This window comes from Anopheles coustani, chromosome 2, assembly GCF_943734705.1.
Source record: "Anopheles coustani chromosome 2, idAnoCousDA_361_x.2, whole genome shotgun sequence".
NCBI lineage: Eukaryota > Metazoa > Arthropoda > Insecta > Diptera > Culicidae > Anopheles > Anopheles coustani.
Genome location: NC_071289.1, coordinates 61,373,563 through 61,393,740, shown reverse-complemented (window position 1 = coordinate 61,393,740; position 20,178 = coordinate 61,373,563). Strand labels below are relative to the sequence as shown.

General features: G+C 42.5%; 1 protein-coding gene across 1 annotated transcript; it reads right to left on the bottom strand.

Annotated features, from left to right (window-relative positions):
* Positions 1-17,860: 17,860 nt before the first annotated feature.
* LOC131266637 (endocuticle structural glycoprotein SgAbd-2-like) lies at positions 17,861-19,035 on the bottom strand. Its single transcript, XM_058269234.1, has 2 exons — positions 19,024-19,035; positions 17,861-18,223 (listed from the first exon to the last, which is right to left on the bottom strand). The coding sequence occupies exons 1-2, from the start codon at positions 19,033-19,035 to the stop codon at positions 17,861-17,863; spliced, it is 375 nt and encodes a 124-aa protein (XP_058125217.1).
* Positions 19,036-20,178: the final 1,143 nt, after the last annotated feature.

The window sequence follows — 20,178 nt, the reverse complement described above, 5'->3', positions numbered from 1 at the left end:
AGTTAGGTTTTTCATTCCATTTATTATAAACTGCGTGATTAAAAACCATCCATCTGATTTCCGGTTCTGATGGGATCGAAAAGACAGTGGGGAAAAAAAATTGAGAGAAATAGGCAACCATCTATCGTCGATGATTCAAATGATCGAAACGTACCGCCGTTTTTGAACAAACCAGAATAAAACATATCGCTTTGATGAAGCTATGAATAATTAATGCGAACCATTATCGAACCGATTCGGACGCACCCAAAACGTGTAGCCCGCTGGACAAGATGAGCCAGTCCGTCTTCCGAACGAAAGCGAAAACCAAGCCGATGACACTAGCAAAGTTTAAAAATAACGCATGGTTAAAAATAACAATGTTTAGAAAAAAACAATCAACAAACGAAAGAGGAAAAAAACCGCGACTCTCAAAATCACGGCGAGGCTAAACTTAGCATCTTATTTCCATCCGTCAAGCTGGTTAATCATTTCATAAATAAAAAAAATATTTTCCTCGTCGCTGTTTTGCCGTTCACTGTATTCTTCTTCCTCTCGAGAGCCTGTTTTCGTTGTGGTTGCTGCCGGTTTTAACCATGCTAAACCACATGTCCTCGGCACTGGGCCACATGGGTTGGTGAGCAATATGATAGGTTTTTCCCTGCGACGGCCGCCCGCCGGGTGTTGCCGCCGCGCTTCGGTTTAGGAATGCCGATCCAAAGCCGAAACCCGGGGGCCAGGATCTAGGCAAACGCTTCAAGGGTAACGGGTGATAAAAATCTCATCGATGCGCTAGGAACCGAGCCGCTTCGCGGTGGGAACATGGAACCGGCATGGTAGTAATATTGTTTCCCACAAGCCAAATGTCTGGCCACGTAGGTTTGTATTTATTCTAGCTTCCTGGTGCTGGCGCTGATAGTGTATGGTAATTTACACTTTCGCAAATTATTCCGAAATTCATCATCTTCGACGGGCGTTGGCTCAGGTTGTTGGAAGGGAGTTTTATTGTAAAGCCTTTTTTTCTCATCCCGCGAGCGATCGAGATGAGAAGATGAGCCGAGGCTGTCTGATGAAGCGACTAAAAATTAAAAACGAGCACCGAAAAAGTGTATAAAAATAAAAAAAAAACCATCAAACACGCGGCGCGATGTAACGCCGAAGGTCACCGGCTAAATGCCGTCGGTCAACGAGCGAGCAAAAGCAAACGGAGCCATCATCATCATCTCACACTCACGGCAGGCGTCATGTAAAAATGGCCCGTCCGGCTGTAACGGCTATTTTGTAGCTTTACAAGACAGGGGCGATAGCGTGCGTGAAACACACAGCACAATGATAAAGCAAAGAAGAAAACACCAAAACCCGCAAATTCGGTGGATTCATCATCAGCAAACGAAAATTTACCTTTAAAATCACCCAACGTGTGTCCTCCGTGTGAAGCGCTGCCACCGAACGAAACGAGCGGGTGTTTATCATAATTTTCGAATAAATTTTAATATTTCTTCACGCACACACACACACACGCACACCCACTGCAACCACCTTCGGGGGCCTTCGTTTCGTCACCGGGTTTGAGGTTCATCTCGCGGTGAGACGTTTGATTTGAATGGTGAGAGGTGGAGAGGAAGGTGGGTCCATTTTCTACACGCCGGTATGTAACCGCGGCCGATGTGGCTGTCAATGCGATGGGCAAATATTTGAAGCAGCATCAGCAACAGCAGAAGCAGTAGGTGTAAAAGAAGTGCCGGGAATTGCATAAGAGCTGGAATTGAAACGAACAACAGAAACAACTAGGAAACTGAAAGTCAGTGCGATATTCCTGGGTGTTAATGTGTGTCCCTAGAACTCATAACTATGGATGCATTCTTTACCACAAACGAATCAAAACTGACGCCAAGGAATAGTTTTTATGAAAAGAGGGTCTAGTACACCTTAAATTTTAAGGTGATTACACGTGAGGCAAAATCCTCTCCTTTGCGGAAATCTTTTATTTCTAGCTATCCTTTCTGGAAAATAATCTAGATTTTCACAGATCGATTCTCTACCCACTGTTCTACAAAAAAAAAAAATTATCAAAAAAAATTCTTACCACTCGTATTTGAATTAAAAATGTTTGTCGACACTGGATATTTTTTTCTGATATACCAAGTCCACACAAGATTGGCAGTATCAAAAAAACTTATTTCATGGATTTCCAATTCAAGTTAATAATTGGTTTTGTTGGAATTAATTTTACATCATACATTTCAATGTGAAAGATTGATAATTTATCATTAAAAAGCTTCAATAAATTTACCTGAAATAGTGAAATGAAGAATTAATTTGAAAATCTTGAATGGTTTACTTACTGTTTACAGCAGTAAATTCTGCCCCAAATCAGTCGGTACATATTTCCTCTAAATGAAAATGTTTTTATGTTTGTCAAAAAACAAAATGTAAGGAATTATAAATCCAATTCGTAAAATAGTATATAGCGGAACTTCATGAGTGTTTGCTTGATTGGTATATTAATTTTCATATTTATTATATCTTAAACTATTGTTGAAAAATTTTACTTGACTCCTAGCGTAGTTTGCTCTGTATTCTCTGTAAAAAACTAATAATTCGGTGTCGTGAAATCCACACATCATGCAGCATGCATTTGAACATATTGTATTAATTAATAGTTTTTTAAATAACACAAATACTTTAAATAATATAAATTTAGACAAAATGATGCACTTTACTCCAACGGCGCATCTTGCCACACTTTTGTAAAGTAATGTATTCGTAAATTGAAAATGTAGCGTGTGTTATTATTTTATTCTGCATGTATGCTCTATTTTCGACATGTCAACTTACCATGTTTATACCATTGAGGAACCATCAAAACTTAATCCAACATTAGTTAATCATGTTTTTGTCCGTTTCCATCAAATTGTTCCTATCGATCATTTCGCCATAGCTAACGATAGGCCATCTTCCAAGATGTTTTTCTATGTTTCGTACGATTTTTTTCACATTGACCTACACCTCTCCCGGACACAATAGTGCTAATTAATTGCGATTTAAATCAAACCCAGCTTTAACGCCATCTCCGAGCGACCGACCTTGATATTCGCGTACCGACCAAAATGGCCAAATGGGCGTTCATCGCGTACGGCTCTTGCGATTGTCACCCCGGCGTCAGGTTGCGTGGCTCGCGTCCATCAAACTATCAAAAATCAAACACATCGCTGAGTTATTGCTGCCGATCGGGGAGTGATTTTTTGCACCCCAAGGTCACGATGGTTTGGGGTTTTCTTTTTATACACCGACTGACCGACCGACCGTCGGCGTGGTGTGCTAAAATGCTAATGCTAACGCTGGCTAATGGAAGAAACTACAGCTCGGTGTTATGTAAACGAGCGTTTGCCGCAGGTGCAAAACTTTTCCCTTTTTCACGGCTGTTGCAAATTTCAAGGGAAAACAAAAAAGCGAACACACCGACACGACCGACCGGTGCACGCTTAACATTCGAACTTGACTCATCCAAAAATGCGCGCATCTCGTCGGAAAGGTCAACGAAAGACTTCGACGCCGGTTATCCTAAAATTAAGCGACGAACCCTTTTTTGAACTCGTCCTACTTTTGCTACGTGAACTGGACCTTTCTTTTTGTTTTGTTTTGGCTGTGGAATGGGCGCTTCGCTTAAGGAGAAGTAAACAACCCGAAAGAGAGTCTATTAAGTCGGACGCACTAGGCAGTAACGACCCACAGTGGTCGACCCAATTCGAGCTTTTCGCACAGCAAGAAGTAGCTCACTGTCATCCGTAATTATTGTCAATTAGCAACGCTCGTATTCGACGGTAAAAATGGTTGCCGTAGGAAAAGTATGATTTAAATCGATATTGAAAAGCGATAAAGTTATCCGGACAGCAAACATCAACCACGCCGTCTCGGTTGGTAGGCAGCATTGCAAACTTCGCTTTTGTCGATCACGTCATGTTCATGAAAGTAATCTGCGATAAATAGATGGCTGTAATCGTTGCATCGAAAATTAAATAAAATCAACACTCCTGCAGGTGACCCCGCGCCGTCGCTGAAAGGGAACCTTCATCATCATCATGATCAACGCATCGTGTCACATGCATCGTGAAGACGCGTACCGCGAACGAAAATTGGCTTCTGTCAAGAGGTCAATGCAATCATGCAACTTAAACCGGACCGGGTGAAGGATGGTTGAGTGGGAGCAAGGGAGGAGAAAAGGCAGAAGGGGGGTCGGGTGTGCGGGGCAGGATAATTGATGAATATTTCGGGGGTTCTGTTTTCTGTTTTGGGGCCGTCTCGGATCGCTGGCGTCGGAAAGGTCACGCCGCTGCCGAAGATATCGACGAAATCGATCGTTTTGGATGGATCTCGAGTGCGCTGAAGCGTTTTGACATTTTCCCTGCACGGGCAACAGGTCGTGCATTGATGCAGGCGTTTTTGCTGGTCTCCCTCTCTCTTTCTTTCTCTTATTATTCCGGTCCAGGGTGGAGATCTTCAAATTTTGCAGATGGACAAGTGAAAGATGGATCTCTTTGTGTTTCCTTTTTGGTGGCCCGCACTTTTTCGTGAGGGTTTTGCTGTAGCTCGGTCGGAAAAGGTTTCGCAGTGACCTAGAGATTGGTGTGATAAACTTTTTACGACAGAATCACTAGCACAGATATTAAATGCGAAGGAACTTTTAGAGGTCTTGATACTTTTTACAAACGCAAATTCGACAAGTTGATATTGTTGAAACAATGTTGGTGTTGTTGCATTCAGTTGAAACTTCAAATTTTGCTAAATGTTGACAATATTCTCCTCCGTAGATAAACTTTTATGAAATTCCTTAAACTGGTCAGTATCTAGTTTAGTCTTGAGGCAAAATACTCCAACAAATTAAATGATTTACCACTTACCGTCTAAAGTTGATAGACCATCAGCATAGTGAGATAACGATAGCAGGGGTGCGTAAGTTTCGTTGGTTAAATAAAAATTAAGAAAAAATAGGATAGAATATATTTTTCACATTTTTTATACACTTTTGTATATATTTAATTCATATGAATTGATTCCTTTTCTTTCGGTCACCAAAAAATGCAATTTAAAATTCACTCGGAGAATCATTTACTTGTGGAAAAATTACACAACTATGAGTTCTACTGTCTCCTTTCGCTCCCGTCGGGATGGACATCAACCTCGGAGGCACCAGCAGCATCAGTAACATTGCGCATCGCGTCCGTAATCAATTCGCTCCGACCATTTTACCTCACGCAGCCATTGTCCGGTCGGGAGAACCGGCGCAACTGACGCCATGCCGGGCCGGCCTTGGGGTTTCAAAAATTGACATTTAAATACCGTCCCCCGGGCCGAAGACGCTCGCCGTCATACGCCGGGGCGCCATTACCAACATTGTGCCTCACGTTCCGGTGCATGGCCGTCCGTTTGCCGAGTGGGTTTCGGGGTTGGAATTGTTTGTGGATTAAATTTTGGCACTAAACCAAAACCGAACGAGGGTGCACCCTTTGGTACGGACTTCAGCACGCGGGACGACAGGCGGTTTTCTGGGCGTCACCGGGCGTCGGACAATGGAGAAACAAATGAACATAAACACACAAACTTACGGTCTGGCTGGAGGTTGGCTGCTACCGAAAAAAAAAATCCACACGCCATTGGAAACCCTTCAGCGCGGGGCGAGACGATATTGGCCAATCGTCCCATCCCTCGGCATCTCCATTTCCCGGGCTCGGGCTGAAATCCATCAGCTGGGAGGAGGCCAATGACATGCCTGAGGACGGTGCGATACTCGGCAGGTTTTAAACATCGACACCCCTTCGGCATGATATCGGTCAAAATCACTTACCAATTTTTGTTTCGATTAAAATTACGTACATGGCTGAATTTTCAAAATTCAATTAAATAATTTAGATAACAAATAGCTTAATGAAAATAATGTAATTAATAATGTATGGCTTCATATACCACAAGAAAACTAACATTACAAACAATTCATTTACATTAGAATAATATTACCTATATTTCGTCTAACCACAATAATAATCGTTGGTTCATAATAATCGAAAATTTGTCTACCTAGACCATTATGTCCACTGTTCTGCCCACTGTGCGTCTGACAAGAGGATATCAAATAAAAGCAAACGCAAAAACCTCAGAGCTCAGACTTGACTCCGTTTTACTTCGCTCTGCCCATTTCGAGCTGTTTTTTCTCGCACACTGGAACCATCGCATGAATAATTCCCCACATCCGACTGACCTACCGAGATTCGGCGGGACCGAAAAAACACCGGAGAAAACTCTTCTTTCTTCTCTTTTCTCTGGGTTGCTGAAGACGAAACCTCACAGCTTGCCGATGATCCCTCGCGTGTCAGTCCAACAACGTCGACCCCTCGGAAAAAAATAATCTTGCTTCCAAAAGGGCCGAACGCTGCCCGGGCAACCTAATTCCGCGTATGATTTGTTGTCAGTTTCAGGGTCGACGCGGAAATTGGTGAATGATGCGTGTTTGATCCGCGCAATCCGATCGGCGCGTTTTGGCGGGCACCCGAAAAGCCGGAGCCGGCGAGGTCCGGTGCTTCATGAAATGTCTCGTTATGAAATGATGTTGCGTCAAACACAACCTGCGCCCACCCGGGAACATAAATCATTTCGTTTGACCTTTTGGCTACCGTCGGCTGCGGGTTTACGGGGTGCGTGCGCGATTGCAGTTTGCCCAACCGGCCATACCCGTACCGGACTCTGCTGCTTACCCGAAAATGGATGTATTAATTTATGCCTAATTGAGCACCGGCATCTACCTCACGGAGCATCCCCTTAGGTGCAAATGAGAAAATTGTTAACGTATAATATACTGGTGCAGCTCGGGAGGTGCTGCAGGACGCGGGAAATGAAGTGCTGCAAAGGGGGAGGCTATAGTGCTGAGTAATTAAATATTTACACCTTTTTCTAAGTGGAGATCGCCGACGAAAGAAAGTGTCACCGCGTGGCATGAGGTTACCAAAAACATGACCCATAAGACCCTTGTATAGCGACTGTTTATGGTCCACGGTGTGAATTACTATGCAAAATTACCAACAACCTAGTTTCTTTTTCGTTTTTGGCATAAAGCAAGCGTTTCAAATAAATCCTTTTAAGTATTGGTAGTAATAAATTAAATACCACACTTGACGATCCGATGTGCGTATGTAAGTTGCGAAACCAAACCAAAAACTTAACCAATTGTTTTCCAATTACAGTTCATGTCGGCGTTTAACAGGAAAACTATAAAAATCTGAAATTTCAATTCTTTGAAATTCATATAAAATTATATGGGCAAAGATCTTGATAGCAATAGAAAAAAATATTCTAGAAAAAAAATGAACCGGAAAAAATATAAACTGAACAACCATGCATTTTGAATTAAATCAAAAACTGGAATGCAAAATTGGAATGTAAGCGAGGTATTAAAAATATTCAAAAAATTTAAAATCAATCAGAATACCTTTAAAAATAGGAAAAAATTACAAAAGTGATAACCAATCAGAAACACTTGAATTACACAACTAGAACAATTGCCTTCTTCGTTGATATTTCACTCCACTTCGCTGTTTGTTTGCGTAATGCATTTGCTGCCATTGCTTTTGATGTCATATGAGGTACATCATTTCAAACAACCCTTAAAAGCCTCTTTCGTCAGGGAATAAAAATTCAGATCATGATGAACTTTATCTGTACATTATGCAGCGCCTTCGTGACTTTCATAGATCAAAAAATTGAAAATGTGATTCAACTTCTGAATGTGAATTATTAGAAAACACCTCCAATATCTATCAGAACATTGACACTCAAGGTTAAACCACTCGGTTCTCGTCATTTACCATCTATAAATATCCACCAAAGAACTCGCTTGCCGATTTCACCGAAGCATATTTTCAGCACGGAACGCGGAAGCTACCGACGGGCAGAAACGTTACATCAGAATTTCTCTTCCGACCGTGAGCGAACCGAAGCGGGAGGAAGCGAAGCAAAGAAAAGCACACGAAAACCCCGACGCTCTCGTTTGACAGACGATGGCTATTTCTGTTCAGCCTTCCGAGTCCATTTAAAGTTGCCTCAGCGCGCGCTTTCAAACACGCTCCTATTATCAACCTGTTAATCTATAAACGCGCTTCAATCCGTTGTCCCGATTGCGAGGGTTAGGTCCAGCGACGCCCAGCGAAGCGCACGTCCTTCGCTCGATTACGCTGACCCAACGCTGAGCTGGAGCACGTGGGCGCCCGAGATTTACGTGTCGTCCAAAGCTCACCGTCTAGGGTTCACCGTGGGTCAAATTGTTTCGTTCGTGTGAGGGTAGGTAAAACCAACCCCGAAGGGTTGCCTTGTCCGTGCGGTCGTCCGTCTTCGAATCGTCAGCTCGAACCTACGCCGCCACAACGGTTGGCACAAACCGTTGATGAACGTTCGTTGGATGTCGTTTGAAAAAATATTACAGCAAATTACGAACCATCGCGTCGCGCACTGGCACCATATTGTCCTGCCACCGGTGTGTCGCCACCGTCGATTTCCTCCCTCCGGACCGGTTCCGTACAAATTACGTTTCATCCCTTCCATGCCTTGCGCTTCTTCTTCTCGCGCCCATCGAAGGACGCTTGGCCTGTCGATTGGATGTGGATGAAATCAAACGATACCGGCTTAATCCAATCGGGCTCGTTGGGCTGCCGCAACAATGTATGACACGGTCACATTAGCATGCGGTCATAGGTTCTGTCTCTCCGATGAGAGACGCTTGACGATGAATAATTTGGACCAGCCCGTTCAGGACATCATCTGCTGAGTCATTTGTAATTTCCCGCCTGGGTGGCAAACACATCCACCCCGGTTCAGAAGGGGGTTCCGTGCAGATTTCGGGGTCATCCAAGGGTGGTTTTGCAAAACGATATGTGACCTACTTCTGGTGCGAAGTGCATTCAATGTCATCCACCTTGCCGTGTGTGTTCTAATGTATTTATCTTCTACCTATTTTTATCGTCAGCGGTAACCATTTTTTACCGATTAACAGAAAGCGAAAGTGATTGCCCCAATGCCATTGCTCATCTCCTTACTGCGTTTGTTTGTCCCACCGGCACGCTTTATTTGCCTTCTCTCGCCGCCGACTACGTCATCGTTCGCCGCTTCGTTTCATCATTCGATCCGGGCCGGTTCGCGTGTACCGTTTTCGATCCGTTGCGTGGTCCGTTCCTTTGGCGCAATCGGCTCGCGTGTGTCGCTGCGTGCCGGCTATTGCGGCCCCGGCTGGACATTTAATATCTTCGCAGCAAGAAGAGCAACGACGCCGCACCCGGTGGAAAAAGAAACGCAAATGAAATGGACGCCCCGAAAACGACGGCGGGCTTTGGGATGATGCGCCCCCAGCGTCATCGTCACGATGACCTGGATCAGCCCCGTCGCCATCGCCATCGTCACGGTGTGGTGGTTGAATTCTGTTCCTCCCTCTTTTTCTCTCTTTTTCTTCTGCAATTATTTCATATTTTTGTCCGAACATCTGCGATGCAATCGCTGGCCGTGTAGCAATCGGTTCTTCTTCCTACGACACGGTGTTGCATCTTTATCGTCCACGCAAGAGCACCCCGTTGGAGAAACCCAACACCTCGAAACCGGTCGGTTTTTGGAACGGATTGCAGGAAACGGCTCGGTGGTAGCGTAAACGACTAGTTCTGCCTTTGGTTTGTAATATTACTCGCTCCTTAAGCCAACTTCTAGCAACGATAAAATGTTTGAAATATGAGCCATGATTTAAACTACAAGAAAGGTTCGTTCGACGCACACTCCTGAATTTATATTGCGTTTTTTAAGGTTCTTTAGAGATTTAGAAAACCGTTAGGATGCTGAACTCCCTTCCACCAAGCAAGATAACCTTTGAGTATAATGTATGTATCAAGCGTAACGCCTGATAGATATGCAAACCGCATAACTAAAAGCTCAATGCTTGTGCTTTTAGAATCCCGGATCGAACCGTTAATTTCAAGGACTTGCCCAAAATTGTTAAACGTGCACCGCTTAGAACAATTACAAGGTGTTCTGTTAGGGCACCTGATAAAAAGACGTACAAGGTGCTGAGAGCTCCACAAATGCCCTATCCGTTCTATTTTATTTTATTTTCTAGGATTATACAACTCATAAAGATATATACAGTTGTGTATTTTTACCACGGTGATTTTATTACAAGCTTATACCTGGACATACTTTTAGTTTTTTTGATCTCATTTTTTATCTGCTTCCTAACAAGATGTTTCGCCGTGATTAACCTTGTACGGGATCAGCCTTCTGGTATGCGTTGATTTGAAATGTCTCCGTTTATTGTTATTTTTGGGTGACCGTCGAAACGCAGTGAAGCGGATGCGCTGAATGGCAAAGAAGACAAAATAATTCCTGGGTGGAAGTTCTGAAATGAACTGGTGTTTATTTTTCTGCTTTCTCTGGATTACGATGTTCACTGGTTGGTGGTTTCTTACGTTGTGTGTCCTTCTAAGTCACTCTCTTTTTATACATACTTAAGCGAGTTCGCAATTTTTCTACCCTAAATAACTGAGTGTCCTATCTTTCTCTTTCTAAAGTAGCCGTGAGTGACGTATTCTCGGCGATTGGTCATTTTCTAACTTTTTTCTGTTAGTCACTCAACAGTTATTGCTAAGTAGCACTGCGGAAAAGAATGAATGAACAGTTAATACGTTGCCGTATTGTTACGCCCCATACATGTTTTGTATAAGAACTTTCTACTGAACAAGATTGCAACAATATTTTATTTTGTTTATCACGCAGCTTCTTCGACACACACAATACCTCGGCGGCCAAATAAACTGTACCCCGGAGGCCAAATTGTATTATTTAGTCAGCTGTCGGACAGACCTATGTTTTCCGCGTGCAGATTTTTGTATCACACCAAGTGTGTGTATCAAAGAAGCTGTGTGTTGTAATGCACAACATAAAATATTGTTGCTAACTTCTTTAGCATAAAGTTCTTTTACAAAATATGACCATGTTTCCCGATATGTGCATCACACCGGGTATATGCATCGAAGAAGCTGCATAGAGCTTGCCTACTTGACTAGCAGCTTGGTGTTGTGATAAACAATAAAAATATTGTTGCAAACTTGTTCAGTACAAAATTCTTATCTAAAGCATATAACATGTATGGTGCATGTTAGAGAACTGTACAATTTGGCCGCCGGGGTATTGTTTAGCCAGTTGTCAAAACAAACGGCCTATGTTTCCCGTGTATGGGTAGTCTACAATCCCGCTTCGTTAGTATGTTTTATAATGAATTCACAAAAAGCTCCCCATGTGTTTTTTTTGAAAACACTAACTTCATATTATATTTTCCTACATTGTGTAAGGTTATTTTTTTTTTATTTCAGTTCACAGCTTCTTTGACGAATGGTTGAATAATGCACCAAGAACTTCTAAGTCAGGAGTATAGAAAGCAAAAACACCTCAAATAACAAGATTGGTGAACTTTGTCTACTAGCGATTTGATTCCTATATCCTAGCTTTATTCGCAGTTACTTCGATATTATTCATTAAATGCATCTTCGGAGAAATGATTATGCAAAAGCAAACCTGTCTTCTACATAGACATGTCTATGACCTGCATGCATGCAGGTGTGTTTTCATCTGGCCTTAGGACAAATTTGCACAATCCACTGCGAGTGTGTGTAACTTTTCGAGAAGCATTACAGTTACAATTACTGGAACATGATGACCACTGGATTAGAAGAACAAACTGCAAGAACCTATATATCCGTACTCAAAGTAAGATCGTTTCGATATGCCAGCCATAACAAATCACGTCAATTAAGGGATACGCATATAAATGGCATCGTTGAAGATATTTCACATAGCTTTTGAAAAGAAGATTTCCAATCGAAAAATGAATGATCTACAATGAAGCATTGGTGTTCGTTTTAAAATGTGTGTTTGCTTTTGAGTATCAATCTATTGACTGAAATTCATATGCCAGCTCTACATCATCAAATAAGAGATGTACTGCTGGAGTAAAGTTCGTAAAAGAAAATATATTTGAAATTGTATCGTTAAAATTTTTAAACATTTTTATACTTATTTGCCTGATATAACGCGACTTAAAAATTTATCTGTTTTAGTTTTATGTCGAAATCTTCATGTACCCTTCCCTATGGGGTTTCCCTTGAGTACCAATGCTTTATTTTTCAATATTATCGTATTATTGATATCGGAAGATGCGAAGCTCGTTGGGTCAGCTTGTTTTATATACTTTTGGTTTCTTTCCGAAGGTATTCCAAAGAACTTCAACTTATTTTTTTATTTGTCCAATGTTACTGAGCGATCGGTAAATTTGAAAATCTTGCAAACAAACCCAAATTTTAGTTTTTGTTTCTTGATCCTTGCTAGCAACAAAAAGGTTCTTCTCCCGCTTTCCGCACCTATTTTAACAGCTTTCCTTTCTCTAGTAGCTCCTCCTTATCTTTCAGCGGTTGTTAAAGGGAGCCGGAATCACTTATCCGGACTTAAACACATAGTCCGGGATTGGTGGCGGCGTCGGCAGATGATCGGCCTGCGGGTTGAAGCCGTTCTCGTCGGCGATGTAGACCAGCTTGATGCCGTTCTCGCCGCCCCACATGGGCGAGTACTCGTACGGCGTCGAGGCGTCGTCGGCGGCGGGGGCAGCCACAGCAACGGCAACAGCGCACACGAACAGGACAATAACCTGCAGGTGGAACCCGATATTAACCAAATAATAATTTGCTTGATAACCAAGTTTCAACATAACCATCATTATCTCACCAATTTGAACATTTTGCTACTATAGATCAACACACACAATAGAACAACACACAATCTGGAGTGCTACACTGGAGACGACACTGGCTGATACTGACTTGCTGGACCCGCTCAACATCTTTATTTATCGCAGGCTTAGAAAAATCCTCGAAAATCTCAAATCATCCCCAAACCCCCCCCCCCCCCCCCATTGAAGAAACAAATCCAAATGGTGGTTGGAATAAAAAAAATACATGTAAAACTCTGAACCATCCGCGACTAGAACCATGTTCGGCCTCACCCTTGGTGCGACAAGCTGAAAAAACAATTGACGTTCCCCGAGATTTTAACAAACGGTAGGATTCATCTGGAAGAGGATAAGCTACTTAGAAACGTCACCCGCGACTCCCATGTATTTATACATCTAAAGCACCTTCGTTTTTAACGGTGAGTGTAGCTTCAAAACGTTGGAAGAGTGTAAAACACATAAATAAATGTTACTTTAATATTTGTGCACCAATTTCAACACTCATTTAATATAAAACTAAAATTTTCGGAACAGACTTTTTTAACATATCAATCATTTGTAGAAAAATATTGAATTTTACTTGTATTCGCCAATAGCGAGGTGTATTGGTATCAAAACACTTTAAACGAACATTTTAAAAACATGCTTCTGCGCGTCAAAATAGTCCCAAATATGCGCTGGGATGAATCAACAAATTCCGAAGATCAACAGATCCTTTCTTGGAGGAAACCGTCATTTTAAGGGTGAATCCAGCGTTTCAGCAATGTTCACGAGCAAACTCATGCAATACTCACTTACTTACGGAGTCATCCATCCATTCTTTGGTGTGAAAGTTGCATCTGGGGCAATCAAATTAGAAATTCAACAATTAGTTTTGCTAAATCAAAACAATTTAGATGTAGCTACCGGACAAGAAATCGTTTTGTTTTGAAATTCAAATGCGCAAGCTTATCACACAAGCTTTTAAGTAGGTGGCGCTCGGTAACTAACTGCTCGATTAACGGTCGACTGTTTTAAACGAATAAACCGTTTAACCGTTTGCGATACCGTTGATCATTTTCGTAATATTAGTTGTACGATTAGAATTCATGAGAGCACCTCCATTTTCGGTACCATTCAACCACACGACTGACTTGTGCAAAGGCGAATTCATGGTTCATAATTTTTAAGACGAGTACGGTTGGTATTTATGTGGCTGTGGTCAACTTATTTAAAGTCCTGAAGCTTTCACCTTTTAGCATGAAGTAACGGACTTCTTCGTCACTCAGGTCCTTTCCGGGTACGGTTTTCTGTCGGCAGGGAAACCGTGAAAAGGACAGCAAACTATTCCGTTTGCTTGGACCAAGACGAAGAGACCCAACACGTCCTATCCACATGCCCTCGTTTTTTCCACACTTGTCATGTGAGGCAGGGCGCTCGCTCGCAACCGGTCTGCGCAGAAAATCTTGTCCAGGAGATTTGCGCCATTTGAAAGATCTGGGAGGTCATTAGGCTTCCTGCTTGAAGGATCATGGATCATCGCTCCTGCGGAGATGAAACGAAGAACGACCGAAACCACCACCAAGCCGACGACGGAACGGACGAAGGATAACACCATCTGGTATCACCACGGTCACTGATAGGGATACAGCACGATAAGGAAGAGGAAAACGGGGAGGAGGGTGGAAGCGTTGAGATTCCCAGACAAGCTACCTTCAACAGCAAGGCTACCCAGCCTCCCTTGATACGGCTTTTCCACGAAAGGTTCGAAAGGAGTTTCTAAGTGCGGCCAAGGGTCAAGGGGTTTAGTCCATATTCCGGATAGAAATCGAGCATTCTACTCTGTGGGTTCGGATCATCAGGGTTAGGGTCGAACGCAGGTTAGCGCAGACTTTTCAACAAAAAGTGAGGAATTACTGAAATGAAAACATGCATGAGTACGCTACGCACTCGGCTGTTATTGCAAGAGCTGGTCGCTTATGGGTAAGAGGGGTACGAACGATGGGAGAGTGGTGGTGAGAAGTGTGTACGGGAGTACACTCCACAGTGGGAGCTTAAATATTCATGCAGTTCAAACCTGGTTTAAACTATATCTTTAATTTAATCAAAGTTTATTTTATATCCTAAAAACTTTAGACCAAAGGTTGGCTAACATTTCCTAAAAGGGCCAGATGGAGGAAACCAAAAGTGAGAGCCGGATGCCTAAAAATAATGGTTTCATGTTTTTAAAACTCATAGATTTATTTTATGAACTTTTTATTATTTTTTAATTATTATTATTTTATTGTTTAGCTTTTTTGAACATTTTTATACATATTTTTTTTAAATTTAGAGTTGTTTTCAACGAATCACAGGAACACCTCGTTCAACAATTTTAGTCTTCATTTTTGGAAAAAACAAAGCTATAACCGTGAACAAATCCGATAAAAATTCAAGTGGGGTTTTGTATTAAGCACTAACATTTTCTTAAGGGCAAGATAAAATCAGACCGAGGTTTCTGTAACTTTACTTACGCAGTAGATACAAACCTTTTATTTGTAGAGAAATACTAAGGTTTTAGCTATACATTCTACGCCTGTTTTATTTTACCAAGAATTCTCTGTTTCATCGTATCTACCATTTCTTCTTCTTCAATTCAATTGATTTGTTTGCTTTCCAACTATTGAACAATATCTCTCACTTGATATAACATATGTATGTATAAGTAAGCATGCAATCAAGTAAATTTATTCCCATACAGATTGTAGATGCAGCTACTATAGTGCAACCTCAAGTTTGCTAAGCGAACTTTTAAAACTAAGAAACAAATAATTAAGTCATCCTTTCATTACTCCCTACACCCAGCTCTAAGAATTCAAACCTGAACCGATTTTAATTACTTTCGATTAATTTCCTATTTCCGTTGTCAATCTAAATGTGATCACCTCGTATTCAAAATTCCGTGATCAAACGAGCCTTTTTTCAAAAGTCATTTAACGGTTTCCGGTGGCGAACAATTTTGAACGTCTCTATTGAAATGGTGCTATCAACCATTAGCAAAGGTCAAACTGTTGCTTCCAGCGTTTTATCCCACGTCATGTTGGATCTGCAGCAAAACGGAAAATGGTAGCACTCGTTGAAACAGCAACTTTATCATCAAGCTCGTTTAGTTTGGATACCCCGATATAAATGGAGCCACCCAATATGTCTTCCCGCTGGCCCATCAGGCCCATTTGTTTACCGCAGTTTATCAAGAAGTTAATTTTTCAAAGATTAACCACTAGGCACCGTACGCCACCGTTTACTCTTTTAATTGAGTTATCGCAACGTTCGTGACGAACAAGAGAACAGCGAAATCAAGGGGCAGCCCACCATCGAAGCAAGTGCTTCTCACGGGATTTCTTTTTGATATTAGTATTGTTGAAACATTTTCTACCATTCCCTCATCCCTGGCTTGTGCATAACGTCATTCTTACGGTGCCCATCGAACGCAAACGCCATCCATTAGCACGCTTACGTTAAAACCATCGAAATCCACCAGGCACGCTCGATAGCGATTGGAGTGTTTGGCTCGATTATGACATTTCGCCACTACGGATTTCAGATGCGGTTTTTTGTTTCCACTTTTGTTGCAAGTTTGGCACCGACCGTACCCCACAAGGGGAAGGTATTATAAAATAATAAACTGCAGCATTGATTTGCCACGAGCATTCCATTAATTATCCTGACGGTAAGGAAAGTGTTAGTGGAAAGAGAAAAAGAAAACAAGAGTTGCACACAAGATATCAAACAACAAAATCAATTTATTCTGTCAGGTTACGATTAGGCGTTTAATTGATAGTTGTCAACCTGTATTTCTCATTTGCTTCCATTCGATGTGAGATTAAGTTTATTTATATACAACCGAAGGTGATTGAACAAGATTACCTTTACTGCAGAACTGCTTCTTTGATTTAATAATGGCCATTATGGACAAACATGGATCTCGCTCGCATTGAGGTGATTTCATTGTCATTGGTTCGTTTTCAAAATTTCCACCTCATGCTCACACCTGGGCCGCACATTAAAAGACTTCAACGATCAATCAAACGCCCCATCAAACCGACGACGAACCCACGGTGGCACTTGCACTGGGGTGTCGTTTAGCAATGCTGCCGCCGACATGCAGCGATACCCCGCCGCGTTTCGAAGCCCCCAAAGCTCGTGTCGCCCCCGGGTAAATTATGTTCATATGTCGAACCGATCGGTGGATCAACTGCCAATCCGTCCATCCGCATCGGGTATCGAGTTTCACGATAAACTCTCCTCAACCGAACGCTTTTCGATACCGCAAGGGGTTGGCCGCTTCGGTTGGCTTCGGTGGCACGTTTGGAATTGGTTGTGTTTTTCTCACCAATCGTTGGCTCCTGCTCAATGGAACCGATTCAAATCAATATCGACGTGAAACGTGGTAACAAGATCGGTCCCGTCGTCTCGATTGGTGGCGGGCGGAAGTCTTTTGAAAGGGAAATAAAATATGCTACCAAATTGACCGATGAGGAAGCTCGACGCGGTCAACCAGAGTGAGGTGTTATCTTTTACGACATCGAAGGAAAACCAATCTTTTGGAAAATTGATTCGGTTTTGGTTTATGTGAAAACATTGATAAGATGGTATTTCTGTGTAAAACTAATGGAAGACGATTAGAAATTCCCGAATTCCAAGCTATGATCAATAGCTTTTATTTGAAACTCAGCATTTTGTTTCACTTATAGATATTTCAGTAAATGTTCTTCTGTTCTCTGTTTAGTTCAATGCGTTTTTACTTCAACCATTTATAAAATATGTGTTTTCATCCCTATTTTAAAATTCGTTTACATACTTCTGGTTTCTTTCGGTAGGTATCAAAAGCACTTCTACTTATGTTTGAGTATTTATATTTTTACACATATGTTCATGGAGTATGATCAGGTTTAAAAATGATGGCCAGTATGGTGCGTTGATGGGCGTCCTCTTCGGACTCGGGACTCGAGACGAACTGCGATTGTGGGTTGGGGTGTGGGCTCAAAGATGGGAAAGAAGAAAGCTTTGGATGCGCCGGTGGAATGTCACCTAGCTAGTGAGCAGTGTTGCGAGCCGCGCTCACTTGCCTCCGGCCCTTTCCGCCTGCTTGGCCTCGATGTACCGGAGCGCCCGGAGGATGTAGTCCGGGATTGGTGGCGGCGTCGGCAGATGGACGCCCTGCGGGTGGAAGCCGTTCTCGTCGGCGGTGTAGGTCAGCACGATCGGAACGCCGTCGTCGCCGACCCACGAGGCCGAACCCTGCACCGACTGGCCGCCGATGCCGCTCTCCTCCGCCTGGATGCCGTTGCTCGTCGAGTACTTGTACGAGTAGGCACCGTCCGGTTCGAGGCGCGAGTCGTACGTCAGGATGTTGGCCGAGGCGTCGTCGGCGGCGGGGGCAGCCAGAGCCACGGCAACAACGCACACGGCCAGGGTAATCACCTGCAGGGGAAAACCGGAGCCAACAGAGGGAAGCGATTAATGCGAATCCACGTAAATGCGCAATGAAGATGCGTGTAAAGATTACGCGTGTCGTTAAAAGCAAGACCTCGATCCTTTTTGGATGTCACGTTACTAGCTCGAGGTGTCAAGAGCCACTACCGAAGGACGAACGCGGTACTCAATTACTCCAAAGTGAGCATAAGTACGATGTACACACTATGCTGTTTCGTTACTGCCACATTTAGTACACGCGATGTACTTGAAAGATAACTAAAGTTTTGGGCTGGTACCAAGCAACGCCTTCTACTTCCTCGACATTGAATTATGTTTAGCCCCATGTGTTAATGTTCAACTTCTGCTTGTCACGTGCTACAAAGTCCATCGTAAAACTTCAATTTGTGTAAAGATATCTAAATTCAACATTTTTACGGGCTCCAAATGGGGTTGAAATCTATATTGGAACTGCTATGAAGACGAGTATTATTTACTATTCCTTTTATCAAAACAAGTTCACTATTTTTTAAATTTCTGTTTATACGAAATAAATTTAACTATGCCTTCTTTGTTGGTAAAATCCGTATCTTAACAGTCAAACACATTATGTAGACTCAATTCATTGGTGTGCAAATAGTGCATCATACTTTTATACAGCGCAACATATTTTTCATTGTTTATGAAAAACACACTTAAAATCCTTGAGTTCATTTTTTTTATAATTTAAAGTCCGTTTGTTGGTTTTTCTACACTTTTCACTAGCACAATAAGCCACAACTTAATAACTAATTTTCAACATAACTCACCAATTTCAACATTTTGCTACTATTGTTCAACGCTTTGCTTCAATAAAATGAGTAAAATTGCTCGATGGTTCACTTTCCGTTTGCAAACTTTCGCTTTCGAGACTTAAAACACGCGCTTGTTCTGGAGTGCTGCACTGGAGACGACACTGGCTGAGACTGACTTGCCGGACCCGCTCAACATCTTTATATATCGCAGGCTTAGAAGATCCCCGTCAGCAAATCTCAAATCATCCCCTAACCCCCCATTGAAGAAACAAATCCAAACCAAAAAAAAACACAAATACATCAGTGACGATAGCTCCATGCTCCATCGGATGAACTAAAACAAAAAAAAGGCAAAACCATCACCAAACGACCCCCCTAGATTTCGAATACCCGGTTGATCCACTAAAACGGACGCAGATGGTGGTTGGAATAAAAAAAATACATGTAAAACTCTGAACCATCCGCTACTAGAACCACCCCAAGCTCGGCCTCACCCTTGGTGCGGCAAGCTAACAAAACAATCGCCGATCGGCGACTTCCCAACCCCCGAGGGTTCAACAAACGGTAGGATTCATCTGGACGAAACCCGCCTGATAAAGCGACCCGCGAGAGGGAAACACGAAACCGGCAAGAGGATGAGCTACTAAGAAACGTCGTCCGCGACTTCGCATGAATGGCCCTTGGTTGGATCGCGATCGTCACCGCGAGGCGGCGTTCATTCCGTTTGGCGCATCCGTTTGAGAAGGTGTTCATCCGCATCGGCGCGCACGTTCGCTGCTTCAGAGCTGCCAATTTCCCACCCTTGAAATTGTTTACGATCCACACAGTGGTGATGCTGCTGCTGCTGTTGATGATAATGATGATGATGATGATGGTGATGATCGTTCCCGGTCAGCAGTCGTTCGTAAAATCAAACACCGTTTGTTTGTTGATATCTGAACAGTTCGAAAGAGTAAAGCGATATTGATCATTGATGAAAACTTTTTTTACATGATCAGCATTGGCTAGGTCATTTGAATGATTTGAACTCTAATTTCAAGTTGTTTGATGTTGAGACAGTTTTTCTTGCTGTCCCTCTTATATTGTGTTAAAATTAAATACTAAATTTTTACACGCATAGAACCTTCGTTTCCAACCAAAAGTGTTGCTTCAAAACGATACCATAAAAAT